Raw genomic sequence first — 15,186 nt, forward strand, 5'->3', positions numbered from 1 at the left:
TCATTTATTTTCTCTTTTATTTTCTTTGGAATCAACAATTCTTTCTTTTCTTCCATTTTTTTCTATTATTTCAATTTTCTTTATTAATCACGTTATCTCTCGTTCGATATTTTTTTTTGTCTCCAAGCAAATTCTAATAACGCATTCAAATCTTTATCTCGTTTGATCGATTTTAATGAGAAATATCTTGAATTATAACATTGCAAAAAAAAGACAAGAAAAAAAAGAATAAAAATAAAAATATTGATATCTACGAAGAGACTTTGAGAGAAAGGTGAAATGGAAATTTTTAAATTTAGATTGATTAAATTTAAGTATAAATCGTTTTTGCTCGAAAGAAAACGATTCATGTAAGTCAATCACGTGCAGGACAAACGAAACGATCTCTTTGCTATCGTCACTACAAAGGTCGACGTAGAACGATATACGAGTCGAAATATCTGTCTAGATCGGCGATAGATCTCATAGAAATCTTTCGAGCTAAATCACATAGAATCATAGCAGGAAAGAGGATATATCTCGAGCGATCGACCGAACTGCACGGATATTTTGTCTTTTTTCCTTCTTCTTTTTCTTTTTCTTAATCCTTTTTTTTTGTTTTTTTGTTCTTTTACTTTTCCTTTTTTTCTTTTTTTTTACATTGTATATATTTCTCGTTTACCTTAATTGCAAATCGCTTTACGAGATAGATGATGACAGCTAGATGATGAAGGTGGTGGTGAGGGTAGGGAGTGGATGCATTGAGTATGTAATACATAATATATCGAGCGTAAACATGCGTCATGCAAACGGTACGAACGGAAAACGGTGGTGTTCTCATGCATCGCAACAATAAATGATTCGCATGGAGTATCGTTCGAGAGAATCGACGACGATGATAATAATAATAATAATAATAATAATAATAATACTAATGATAATAAAAATAATAATAATAATAATAATAATAATAATAATAATAATAATAATAATAATAATAATAATAATAATAATAATAATAATAATAATAATAATAATAATAAAATAATAATAATAAAATAATAATAATAATAATAATAATAATGATAATAATAATAATAATAATAATAATAATAATAATAATAATGATAATAGTTATAATAATAATAATAATAATAATAATAATAATAATAATAATGATAATAGTTATAATAATAATGATAATAATCAATTACCTTTGAACGTGTTAATCGATTTTGATCCTGAATAAACGGGAAATGATTTTTTATATTACATTTTTCGGATTCTTCCGAACGAATTCGAGAAAAAAAATTTCATTTTTACGAGGATAATTTTCTCTTTCTCTCTCTCTCTTTCTCTCTGTTTCTCTTTAAAAAAAAGAAAAAGAAAATAAAACATCGTAGGTATACCGATCCATTATATCAATAATTCGATTATCACGAATATATCATTAAATGATCGATCGATTCGATCTCTCTCGAACGTTTATAACACACATGCTAGGGGAATGAAAATCGCGTTGACGATTTTCGCGTATATATATGTATGTTAACGTCGATTACCAATATAGCATATTTAATTATCTAATGTCGTTGATAACGTCATTCATTGATAATATGTATGTCGATAGTGATTGATCCTTACGATCGATAGAATCATTTGTCACGATAAGTGACAAATAAGAACAAATACGAAAAACTTAAACGTTTTAAATACGATCTCTTCCATATATCGTGACGAGTGGTGGTGCGTCGAAGAAGAAACGAAGTGAAATACATATGTGAAATTTAGCGATTGAAATACGTTAGTGGAAAACGAAATATGATGATATTCTTTTGACACTAACGATGAGACGAAAAGGAAATGGAATTAACAAGGATGACGACAGGATAGTACGGTGATGGTTTTTATCGGGAGAGGTAGGACGGTAGAGATATAAGGGAATATGATGATGACAGGATAAGTCGGGAAGATGTGCGAATAAAAAAATTCGAAATTTGTGAGTCGAACGACCAAACAAAAGAAGAAGTTTCACGATAACCATTGATAAATAAGTGGGGTTGTGGTAGTTGATTTCACAATAGAAACAAAGAAAAAAAAACAAAACGTTCCCAAATGTTTCTTCATTCAATTTTCTTTGTTTTTCTTTCTTTTTTTCTCTTCTCGTTTTTTTCTTTTTCTTTGATATACAAAGAGATAAAAAATTAATGAAAACTTTCTTTCCTTCCCTCTTTCATCTTTTTCGTCGAAGATCATTTTTTTTATTCCTTTTCTTTTTCTTTTGTTTCTTTTTTTTCAGAAGGAGAATTAGAAGAAATTAAAAAAATAACAGACAACACAGAAAAAAGAGTCGTCAACTGCATAGGTTCAACGAAAAGAAAAAAATGGATTCACATCTCATTAACAAAAAAAAATATTGTTTCCTTTTCCTTCTTTTCTCTTTTTCTTTTTCTATTTTTTTTCTTTTTTTTCGTTCTTTTTTTATCATTTCGAGAACACGATAAAAAACGATTTTCCGTGGACAATTCGTACCCGGCTGCACCTTCTTCGTAGCACCTGCGGTTCCAAGCCTGTCAATAGTCTGCGGAGGAGGATCAATTTTGTATATAAAATATTTATATATATATATATATATATATATATATATACTATATATGTATATATATATATAAAGAGTGGAGTGTATATATATATATGGTTATGGAAAAAAGTGAGAGAAATGCGACGACAAACTGTGGGGGTGTGGAAAAACAAAAAAGTAGGTTTTGCTTGTGTTTTATTGTTATTATTATTATTATTATTATTATTATTATTATTATTATTATTATTATTATTATTATTATTATTAATTTCTTTTGTATATACCTCTGCTCTTATTTTTCTTTATCGTTCTTTTTGACTTTTATTTTTCCATTTATCTTTTCCTAACAGTCATCCATGTAATCGTTAACCTTGAAGGTCTCGTTTGTTTTATTGTTTTTCTCTTTTTTCTCTTTCTTTCTTTTTTTTTTTCTTTATTCAGATCTTCCGTCGTCGTCAGAGTCTAACGAGAATAATATCGTCGAAAACGATATACATAAGTAACAATAATTTTGCAGTTTATCCTCTTGTGTATTTTCTTAATTTTGTTTTGTTTTTTTTGTGTCTTGTTTTGTTTTCTGCGTCATTCTTGTATCTTTTTTTCTTTTATTGTTTGTTCTTTTTCTTTTTTTTCACAAAAATTAATCACGCGCGAGATCGTCGTATATCTCGTGATAAGAGATGCCCGGGGAGATCGGGGAACAATTTCTATACGAATGTTTCTCGTGCTTCATTTTTCTTATGTCATACAACATGTTGCCACTGTTGAGAGAAATCGATTTTGGAAGAATTTTTTCCTACGTGGATCAATATGTATAAGGGTGTAATCTATCTATAAGGGTGTAAATTTTTAGGATATAACATATACATATATTATGTCCTATAAATTTATATCTGTATGTGGATATATCCATATATATATATATATATATATATATATATATATATATATATATCCAGCTGGATCACCACACGATATCTCTTTCTACGAATTCATGAATTACGATATATGTGTGTATTTAATGTATGCATATATGAATGTATGTATGTATATTTATCTATCTATTCATCTATCTGTTCTCTATGCATCTATTATATAAAACGTAAGAGTCGAGAGATATGAGATACATTGACTTTTTTTCTTTTCTCTTTTTTCTGTTTCTCTCTCTCTCTCTCTCTCTCTCTCTCTCTCTATCTCTATCTCTATCTCTCTTTCTCTTTCTCTCTTTCTCTCTCTCTCTTTCTCTCTCTCTATTTCTCTTTGAACTTTAAATCCTCCACCCATTATCGTATCTTGTTGATTCGTTATTATATTACAACCGCGGCGATGATTTTCTTTTCTCTTACTTTTTTTTATATCACTTTAGAAGAAAAGTTAGAAACGACGACATATATATGTATGTATATATGCATATATGTATAGATATGTACATATGTATGTAATGTATAATATATAATGTGCGCGAACTCTGAATTTTTCTCGTAAAATGTGAGTTGAAAGGGATTGGGGATGGATAAAAATACTTCGCGATAATGTTTCCTACGAATGGCAACATCTAATCGGATTATAATTAACCAATCGAAAACGTTTGATAGTGTATGTGTATTATGATCTAGGTACAGCCCGTGGGTTTTCTTGTTTTTTTTGTTTTTTTCTTATTTTTTTTTTCTTTCTTTCTTTCTTTAAGTGTGAACAAGAATAGACGATATTGGGAAATTGTGATTTTTCATTTTGGCGTCTCTTTTAACTCAGCCAAGGGAAATAATGTTAACAGGGGGAAGATCGATTAAATTGCTCTGAGCTACGAAAATATACAGCTGGAAGCTTTATAATTTTAATTTTCCTTACTTATGTAAGTATGTATGTTTATATGTATGTATATGCATATATGTATGTATATATATATGTATGTAATGTATTTATATATGTATGCGTCAAATGCGTTCACGTAACGTCATACGTAAACTTCTTCCTACTGTATATATATGCCTTTATATGCATGTATATTTATATATATGTTATGTATACTAAGTATGTAAATATGTATGAATGAATTTATGTGTGTATATGTGTATGTATGTGTTTATAATTGAACGAACGTACTCGTTTCATAGAATTCTTTCATCGATTGCGTTTCCGCAACATATCAACATTTATAGACATCTTAGAATATTCAACAGTGCATTTTTTTTGCTATTTTTTATTTCGTTTTCTTCCTTTCCTTTTTTGTTCTTCTTTTTTTTCTTAATTTTTTTTGTTTTTCGTAATATTTTTTGCTTTTTTTGTGTGCTTTTTTTTCAAACTTCTCGATGTTACCTTTATATATCTTCATTTATTTTGTTTTCTTCTTTAATATTATTATTATTATTATTATTATTATTTTCTTTTTTTTTATTATTATTATTATTTTTTCTCTCTTCTGTTCGTTCTCTAAGGCCTAGTGATAAGGTACGCATAGTTATTCTCGGGCTCTACAGACTACACGTAGAAGCTACCGAATATGACTTTCTGATTGACTTTCTCTCAAAGTGTGACCTTTTCTAATCCCTTTTATTAAATTCTCCTCCCTCTGTATATTCTCGCGCCGACATTTCTGAATCTTTCTTATATTGCTCCCCGCATCTTCAACATATATGTACAGATATATATATATATGTATATGTATATATATATATGTATATATATATATATGTATATATATATGTATATATATATGTATATGTATATATATATATATATAAGAGCATATACAGAGACATATATGTATATATGTATATATATATATATATATATATATATATATATATATATATAAGAGCATATACAGAGACATATATGTATATATGTATATATATATATATATATATATATATATATAAGAGCATATACAGAGACATATATGTATATATGTATATATATATATATATATGATATACCTTGTCTCCTTCAAAATGTATGGGTGATAGTAGAGTCGCATCATTTGAAACCCGAAGGAGAAACTCACGAAAATTACCGATCGATGATCGCGAACACATACTCGAAACGTTAATTACAAGAAATCCTCGATCGGTAGCGCGTTTATCTTTATAACGTATATATATATATACATATATATATATATAACGTATATATATATACATATATATATATATAACGTATATATATACATATATATATATGTGTATATATAATAACTACGTATATATATGTATACATATTAGAAGGGAAAGGGTATCGGGGTTCCCGTTATACTCGTTCCATAAAATCTACTAACATCTAAAAAAGAATCATCTCAAAAAATATAATTACTCTGCTTTTCCGCCTTAACATCGTCGATTAGAGATTTTTCAAAAGAAGAGGGAATGGGGTGGACTAGGGTGGGCAGGGTGGAGCGAGGTTGAGTCGGCTGATCGAAAATTCTTTCGACTTTTCAAAATTAAAAACATCAAACCAGGTACGATAAACATAGATCCTCTCATTATTGTACAATAAAAACGCACGTATGTATAGATATCGTGCGTTAATCGATACGAATCGACGAAATTTCAAAGTATTCTGCATGTACATATATATATATGTACAATATTTTTTTGGCTTATCTCGACGAGAGACAATTCTAAATGTGTCCTAGTTAAAAGTTCAAGGTTCGTCGCAAAAATAAACCTTCATTTTCTTTTTTATCTATTCAAGAGTCAATAAATATGTCTTCCTCTCTATCTATCTCTCTCTTTCTCTCTCTCTCTCTCTTTCTTTTACTCTATATTTCGATATATGTTCGTTATATATATATATATACATATATATACATATACATATATATATATACATGTATATATATATATATATATATATACTTTGTACTCTTTCGAGGAGTATGTTCTTTTCGTTAAAAAGAAGATAAAGGATTTATCAATTCCATATTGCGTGTGTGTAATTCGTAAATATATAATATATATATATATACTTATATATATGTATATATTTATATATATATGTATATGCATTGTAGATAATATCTACTCTCTCGTCAAAGAATCGGCCTTTGTTCTCGTCAATTCGTAGCGATATAGGCAATTTATTCTTTGAGGGAGTTTGAGGGAGTACAGGTTCTTGGGGGAGGGCAAGACTGTTCAGTGATAACGGTTGGATTGGAAGAAAAGATCGGGAGGAATAGGACATATATGGCGAAGACCCACGAGATGCTTCGATATCTGTGAAAGCGACGACGACGACGACGACAACGACGACGTCACGCAGCTTCTCGGCGATGCTCTCTCTCTCTCTTTCTCTTTCTTTTTTTCTCTTCCTTCAGTTTCCATCCCCTCTCTTTTCTTTCATTTTTTATTGTACATATTTTATATGAGATATATAGAAGGAATATCATCGGATAGGCTTGATTGATTATTTCCGATTACTTTCCAGGCATTCGTCGTTAAGGGGAGTAGTTAGTATTTCATTCTCCTTCTCTGTTTTTCTATCTCTCTCTCTCTCTTTTTCTTTCTCTTTCTATTTCTTTCTTTTTGTTTTCCAATTTCTCTCCGTCCCTTTATATATCTTGAATCCGACGAAATGAGAGAGGAGCAGGCACGATGTGTGTGTCATCGATATAATTTAAAACTTAAGTGTTAGATCATGCTCCAGATGCTACTCAGTCGTCATCATCATCATCATCATCATCATCATCATCATCATCATCATCATCATGCTCCTCCGTAGAGATTCGAAAAGCCGAAGAGAAGAGGGGGTTTCGGGGGGAGCGAGCGGAAGCGCGCGAGAGAGAACTCAGCGGACGTCGAAGAAAACGAAGAAACGGTGTTAGCCAACGTGTGGTAGCCAGGGTTCAAAGGTTATCAAAGGTGTCGTCCAAATTCCGCGCGGCACCTCCCACCTCCCTAGACGGCGTCGTTCTTTTCGATGCGCACGTTGTTGATGAAGAAACTTACTTGCCGTTTGAAGTTCAGGTCGTGTTTGTTGAAGGTGTGGGCATGGAGCGCCAAGGCTCCTGCGGCCGCTGGCTCTATTTGCCTTAAGTGCTGCTGGATCTGATGTTGCTGGTGCTGCTGCAATAGATGTTGTTGATGTTGCTGCTGCTGTTGTTGTTGTTGTTGCTGCTGCTGATGGAGATGATGATGATGGTGATGCTGATGATGGTGAAGCTGATGGGGATGAAGGTGATGATCGGAGTAACGATCGGTATAGGGATTGACCACGCCAGTGGTGGTGCCCGACGAGATGCCGGCCAGGCACGAGGAACCGCCGCCAAGGATGCCGACCCCGCTGCTCCCGCTCAAGGTTCCACCTGTCGAACCGGCAAGCAACGGAGTGGTTAGTGCCGTGGACGACGAGTGACCGTACGGTACCAGGGAGGTCATCACGGACGGTCCCCTGGCCAGGGCCAACGTGCCGGACTGTTGTGGACCACCCAAGGCCGTCACCAATCCCTGTTGAGCTTGTTGCTCGATACCCGTAACGCCACTTGTGACATCCGATAAACCTAATTGTTGTTGTTGTTGTTGTTGTTGCTGCTGCTGTTGCTGCTGTATTTGCTGTTGTTGTTGCTGTTGCTGCTGAAATTGTTGTTGAAGCTGTTGCATGTCACCGCCGCTTGGAACGGCGGTGGCTTTCAACAACTGCTCCCTCAATCTACCACCGCACTCCTTGATACGCTGTAACTCCGTTTCCAAGAGTGCTACCTCCTTCTCCAACGTTTGTATCCGGGCATCTTTCGTCTCCATGATGGCCGTCAGGGTGGTGCTACCGGGCACGCCGCCTGGAACCGCCACGCTACCTCCTAGGACGGTACCGCTGATTCCCGTACCCCCGCACGATACGCTACCTAGCCCTCCGAGTGCTCCTCCACCGGCGACCGGTGCACCGGACGACGCTGTCGATGCGTACGCCAGCTCCAACCTCGTCTGTAGGCTCTTCAGCGTCTCGTTCGTCTCTTTTAGCTCCTTTACAACAGAGGCAATGAAACAAAAGGGGCACGATTACACTCCTCGTCGACCTAACCGAGCCACGCTTTTATTTTACTTTATTTTATTTTTTTTTTAGAATTTTTTTTAATTTTTAATTTTTTTTTTACTTTCTACTTGCAACTCCTCTTCGCACGGCCACAGAGCCGGCGCTCTTTTATTTATTTATTTTTTTTTTATTTTTTTATTTTTTTAGTCTAACTCATTACTTTTTACTTTTTTTTTTATATTAATTTTTGTACTTTTTTTACTTTTGTTGTATTTGTCTGTTTTGTGCGGTTTTTGTTGTTGTAATTGTCGGATTCCGATATTTTTTTATATTCGTTCCGATGTCGAGTATGTAGTTGTATATTATATTATAATATATTATATATATATATATATATATATACACACACATATATATATTTAGGTGAGATGATAGTTTCGTTGATCGCGTTCGCTGGGTGCTCCTCCGCTAAGGACACGAGGCTGTCCGATTGTCCCTTCGTCTCTCCTGTTCTCTTCTATATCCGTTCTATTTATTGGCCTGATCATCTCTAATCATCAATTACTAAGTTTTTTTTCCCACTTGGACATTTTCGATTAATATTATTCGGACAGCCTCGAGGAAGCGAACGTTGCACCGGTATGGCGTCCCGGTTGACGAAAGAAAAGCGACGTTTCGCCGAGCTTCCAATAATCCTTCATTTTCCAATTTTCGTTTAATATTACTCTTTACTATTTTAGGTATTTCTAAGTATTTTTTCTCCATTTTCTTTTCTTTTTTACTTTCTCTCTCTCTCTCTCTCTCTCTCTCTCTTTCTTTCTCTTTCTACAATGTTCTCATTTTGTCTTTCCCTTCTTATTTTTTCTCTTTGTTTCCTTCTCTCTCTCTCTCTCTCTCTCTCTCTCTCTTTCTATCTCGTCTATTTTTAAGTTTCGCTCCTTGAAAAGTGTCGATTGATTTGTACGGCGAGATAAATACTTTAGATCTTTTTCTTTTCTTTTTTTTTTTCAATAAAAGATCGCGTATCGGCCTTCATTAATATTTCTTTGAAAGTTATGTATATATATATTTTTTATCCACTCTTCCTCTCTCTCTCTCTTTCTCCCTCTCTCCCTCTCTCTCTCTCTCTCTTTTTATTTTTTTCTTTCTTTGCTGGCTGACGATTTTATTTATTGAAACGCGGATCCTCTTCTGGACGCCGGGCGCCGTCGCAGTTCTTTCGCCCACCGCGACGTACGGCCGACATCATTGTCCATATAACTGCGCGCAGCGTTTCGATGAAATCGTTTTAATTTTTCTTCAATCAACAACTAAAACGTAGATATATTTATATATACCATTCCATTTTTTATTTTCCCCTTACATCTCGAACACCTCCCCCCACTTGAACCCCTAATAACCAACCAAGTTTTCGTTATCTAATAAAAATAATTTTTATCCTAATCATTTGTTCACTGTAATTAATTACGCATAATGTTAAGCGCAAGTACCACAGTTATTTTTTTCATTTTTTATGTCGATTCTTTTATTTATTTTTTTTTCTTCTCCCTATTTTTTCTTTTTTCTTTTCCTTTTCACATATTCCGATTTTACCCATGTTCCTCATATATACTATATATAATGTATAATTCATAATAACAACAATAATAAATTATTATCGTCGTGTATTACTCCTCGAAACGCTCTCACTTCACATGGACAAGATATTTTGTCGACTGAATGTTAAGTGTTTAAAGAGATACGCATTCGCGAGACGTTAGACTAATAAACGTTAATCCGGAGAATTGATATCTCATTTCTTTGTTTTTTTACATTGGTTAAAATAAATTGATTTATTTGACCGGATCAAATTTAGATTTAGATCGGTATTGAACGATTATTATGAATATCAAAATAAGTCGGGAATACGCATCTGCTTGAGTTGTTTGCGTGTGCTGAGCTGAGAATGTCGTTACAAGTGCTCGCAAGATGAAAACGATATAATATTATTGATTTAATTTGATTTGATTTAATCATCAAAAAAATCTTTCAATTCGATCAAAATATATTGAATAAATTTTCTATTCCTTAGTTATTAGGCGATATTACAACGATTAACCGCCTATAAATCTTCACGTAATCCTCTTTGAAGTTACATACTCAGATTTTTATCTGTACTTTTTAAAATCGTATTACGTTTGTTTTATTTAAAAGAACTATCTATATCAGTGTTTTTAGTTCTGTCAGTTCGTATCTCAAATGTTAATATTTAAAAAAGAAAATGTAAGTTATGTCTATTTATTATATTACGATTATGTAATATAATCATTGTTATAAATTTTACTCCAATTTTTATGTTTCATAATTTATTATTAAATGTTAAAAAAATTAGATTCAGATAGAAAAAAATATTAGATTAAAGAAAGATCAGACAAGTCGAGCTATGTATGTATATATATTTTTTATAATATATTTGCTGTGAGTTGTTGTTTATATTTTCTATAATCAGATGCTGATCTTTCTCGTATTATATCAGTTTTTTGTAATAAACATAAAAAAAGAAAAAGAAAAAATTATGTCACGATAAAGATTAATTATAACACAAGAGCCAAGGTAAGTATATTAATCTTATCGTATATCTCGAGTACGTGAGTATACGTTATGTAAAAACGATATTTATTTATCGAGATAATACGATTATTACTCTTTACTTTACATAATTATATTAATGGACGCACACAAAAATTTTTGCGTATAGAGGATTAACGTGAATGAAAAATAAGATCAGGTTTTAATTGTAAAAGAAGAAAAAAAGCAAAAATTTCTAGAAACAAACGAAATATCGAGTATTATGGTATCGAATTTTCCTTCTTTATTACTTTTATTTTTTCAAATAAAGAAAAACAGAAAAAAGATTATAATACTGTAGGACCGTACGCATCGTACGAGCACGGGCGACTATGATTGATAATAAAAATGCTATGGCGAGTGTGTAAGTTTAATGGTAGAGGATAAGACAGTAGATTACGCGAGGAGAACGACGTCGTATAATCGCATGACGCATCAGGTCGGTGCCAAACAGTCGCAAAGTCCTCCCTTGGGCCTGGAATCGGCTCGCCTTGACGCGACTTGACGACTTTCGGACCGTCCCGTTGCTCGCGCATCGATAACGACGATCGGCGATGATAGTGGTAAGTCGTGATGGGCAAGAACGTGTCTGAGGCGTACAAGAACGAGAAGAGAGAGTATACAATAATTGGATATGTTACATTCAGTGAATTACACAGTGGAGAAATTAAATGATTAAGAGAAAAATGTTCAAGCTAGTGCATATGTAATATATATATGTAGTGCATATATATATATATACATACATATATATATACATATATATATACATATATATATACATATATATATACATACATATATATATACATATATATATACATATATATATACATACATATATATATGTAGTGTATATATATATATATATATTATATATATGCATATATATACACGTATATGTATATGTATATCCATATGTATGTATATACATGTATTTATATATGTATACGTGAGATAGGCAAATAAAGAAATAGAGGCTGAAAACATTTCTGTTATATGGATTCGTATACGATGTTGATTTTAAAATTTATGAACATGTATTAATATATATATATATATATATATATATATATATATACTGTGTGTAACATACATATATATATATATATATTTATATATACACACACTATGTGAATTATCGTCAAAGAGGGACATATCGCAAAGATTTTTCTCTTAGTTATTCATTTTTTTCTTTGCCGAGCCAAAAATATCGCGAATGAGTGACGTGATTTTTGTACGTAAATTTAAAGGAGATTTCACGTTTCTATTTTCCTTCTTTTTTTTCTTTTTTTTATTTTTTTATTTTTTAATTTGACAAATATTACACGGATAATATGACATAACTGAAGAGTCTAGTAATTTTAGAAATGATCGGAAAAATAATAATTAACGGCTGTGCTAACATAATTAAGGTAAGGTCGTTTGAATTGTCGACGTTTAAATTAGACGAATGTCAATGTCATTATTATCGCGTGACCTTTGGCTCGAGTTTCCGCGATAACATGATATACATACCGTGGCTTTCCAAAAGGTAGGATCACTTGGGCAGGTTTGTACACCCCTTTATATAGATATCTTTTCAAAGCTTAAGTATATACGTTTTGTTCTACTAAAACGGGATATGCGATTGTAATGTAATTTATAATATTAATTTACTTCTCTACGTTTTTATTTGTCTTTCTAAATAATTTCGTGATGGCGATGATTTTGTTAAGTGTAAAAAAAGGACCGACGAAAAGAAGAAAAAAAATATATATATGTAGATACATATAGATATAAAAAAGAAAAACAGATAGAAAAAAAAGATCGCAATTTAGCCAAACGAAATTTGCATCTCAAATCGATTTAAAGCGAATGAAGGGGGAAGAGAAAACTCGTCATTTTTGTAAAGAAGAAAAAAAAAAGAAGAAAGAAATAGAAAAAGCGACGGCTCTCTTTTCTAAGCCCGAAAATAAATTCTTTTTTTATTTCCTCGTTTACCCAACAGAAAAAACATCACCGTAACTCGCGCGCGTTGCGTCGAATTGTAATTCTTTTTATTTCCCTTGTTTTATTTTCTTGTGCAAGGGGGTGGCAAAGGAAAAAGAAAAACAAAAAAAAAACAAAGAAAAAAATTTGACGTGTCTTTTAGTGTACCTGTTAAAATCGTAATTAATCGTAGTCGTTCGTGGGGTTCCTCTCTATTCTTTTTTCTCTCCCATATATATTTTTTTTTCCCTGAAGGAATATAAACGAAAATGACGATGGCGATGGCAATCGATGTTGTGTCGATGTTGATGGTTATACTGGTGATGATGAGTGATGGTAATAGTTGTGATTGTGGTGGTGGTGGTGGTAGTGGTGATGGTGGTGGTGGTTACTGTAGTAGTAGTAGTAGTATTAGTAATAGTAATAGTAGCAAGAGTAGTAGTAGTAGTAGTAGTAGTAGTAATAGTAATAGTAATAGTAATAGTAATAGTAGTAGTAGTAGTAGTAGTAGTAGTAGTAGTTGTTTAACAGGGTAAGTGACGAAGGGGCGGATGCGGGCGAGATATTCCCCTGCGAGGATTGCTAACGTCTTTTTACCACCTACACATCCAAAGCAGCTCATTCCACGCATTCCAATCACAGCGCATATGTTTTTGTTCTTAATCAACTCTGCCTTTATCATATATGAGAAATACTTTATATATGTATATATATATAATATAGTATGGTATATATATAGATACTTTTTATATTCTTTTTTAATTTCTTTTATTTTTAATGTTTTTTTGGGTTCAAATGTACGTATTTCGGTTTTATCTACGATACAAATCGTCCAATCCCCCCCTTTTTTCGCGTCCTCGTCGTCGTCTCGTCCCGTCATAAATTTTTTTTTGTTTTTTCATCAACAATTTTCTTTTTTCTTTTTTTCTTTTTTTTTTTATATATATATATATTTGGATTATACGCAAGATGCAAAAAAAGAGATAGACAAAGAGAAAAATCCTGTGGGTTTTGCGCACTGGACTCATGATTTATTTTTTTTTTTTTGGTTTTTGTTAGAACAGTGGGGAGCAGGAAAATAGACAATTGGTGATTCTCATCGATATTTGGTCTCCTTTTAAGGAATTCGGTACATGCCTTTGTACGTGGAATGAGTGGATATTGTTTTTGACATACTTCGATATTTTTCTAGAATTACAATCTTTTTGTTTTTGTTTTGTTTTTCTTTTCGTTTTAGAATGTTCGCGACATTTTACAATTATTTTCTTTCTAATTATTATCATATCGTACTATATAATGAATGCGATTTTGTTTGAAATGAACTTCGATGAAAGAACGTCTAAGGACATTTCTTCTTTCTGAATTTTCAAAAAAAAAAAAAAAGGAAAAGAGAAAAAGAAAACGACTCAATCGGTTAGATGAGAAAATTATTATCGTAAATGATTTAATATGATAACGAAAGAAACACGTTAATTTCTTTTCGAAATGATAGCAATGGTAATTGGAAACTACGGTATTTATATCAAACGATAACACACATCCACTTATGAAAATTTTTTTTTTCGGTAAATAAAAAATATTGCGTTGGAATGAAGTATGTCAATTACAAAAGAATTTTGAAAAGGATTTGAAATTGTAATTTAGATAGGTTTGATACGATAGAGGAAAAATGGAAGAAGAAAAAGAAGAAAAAGGAAAAGAAAAAGAAGAAAAAGGAAAAGAAAAAGAAGAAGTAAGAAGAAGAGAGAAGAAAAATAAAAACTAGAAGAAGACAAAAGAAAAGAAAAGAAAAAGAAATAGAAGTAGAAGTAGAAGAAGTAGAAATAGAATTAGAAGAATCGAAGGAGGACTTGGATAATGTGACACAATGCTCGTGCTACTACGATTTTAGCGCAATATGAAAAGTGAACAATATGAAGACAGGCCTGGTGCTTTTCGGTGCAAAATCGAACGTACAAAAGTCAAGTGAAATCGATGGTTTGAATTATTGCCGCGTTCGTTAAATACACACACACACTCGTCACGGCATATATATATATATATATATATATATATATATATATATATATATAATACCTTAGAAG

General features: G+C 32.0%; 1 protein-coding gene across 4 annotated transcripts in view; it reads right to left on the minus strand.

Moving 5' to 3' along the window:
- brp (ELKS/RAB6-interacting/CAST family member bruchpilot) overlaps positions 1–15,186 on the minus strand; it is a 79,946-nt gene that overhangs the window by 17,663 nt on the left and 47,097 nt on the right. Inside the window, exons 5-6 of one of the 4 annotated variants that reach the window (XM_085659524.1) lie at positions 11,532–11,720; positions 7,504–8,514 (exon numbers count right to left, since the gene is read on the minus strand). The exons of 2 other annotated variants lie outside the window; for them this stretch is intronic. In XM_085659524.1, coding sequence (XP_085515650.1) covers positions 7,504–8,514; positions 11,532–11,720 — 1,200 coding nt within the window. The remainder of the gene's footprint in view (positions 1–7,503; positions 8,515–11,531; positions 11,721–15,186) is intronic. One more of the 4 variants, XM_085659525.1, reaches the window with a different exon arrangement.

This window comes from Vespa mandarinia, chromosome 9, assembly GCF_050613455.1.
Source record: "Vespa mandarinia isolate Hongniang chromosome 9, ASM5061345v1, whole genome shotgun sequence".
In the NCBI taxonomy this organism is placed as follows: domain Eukaryota; kingdom Metazoa; phylum Arthropoda; class Insecta; order Hymenoptera; family Vespidae; genus Vespa; species Vespa mandarinia.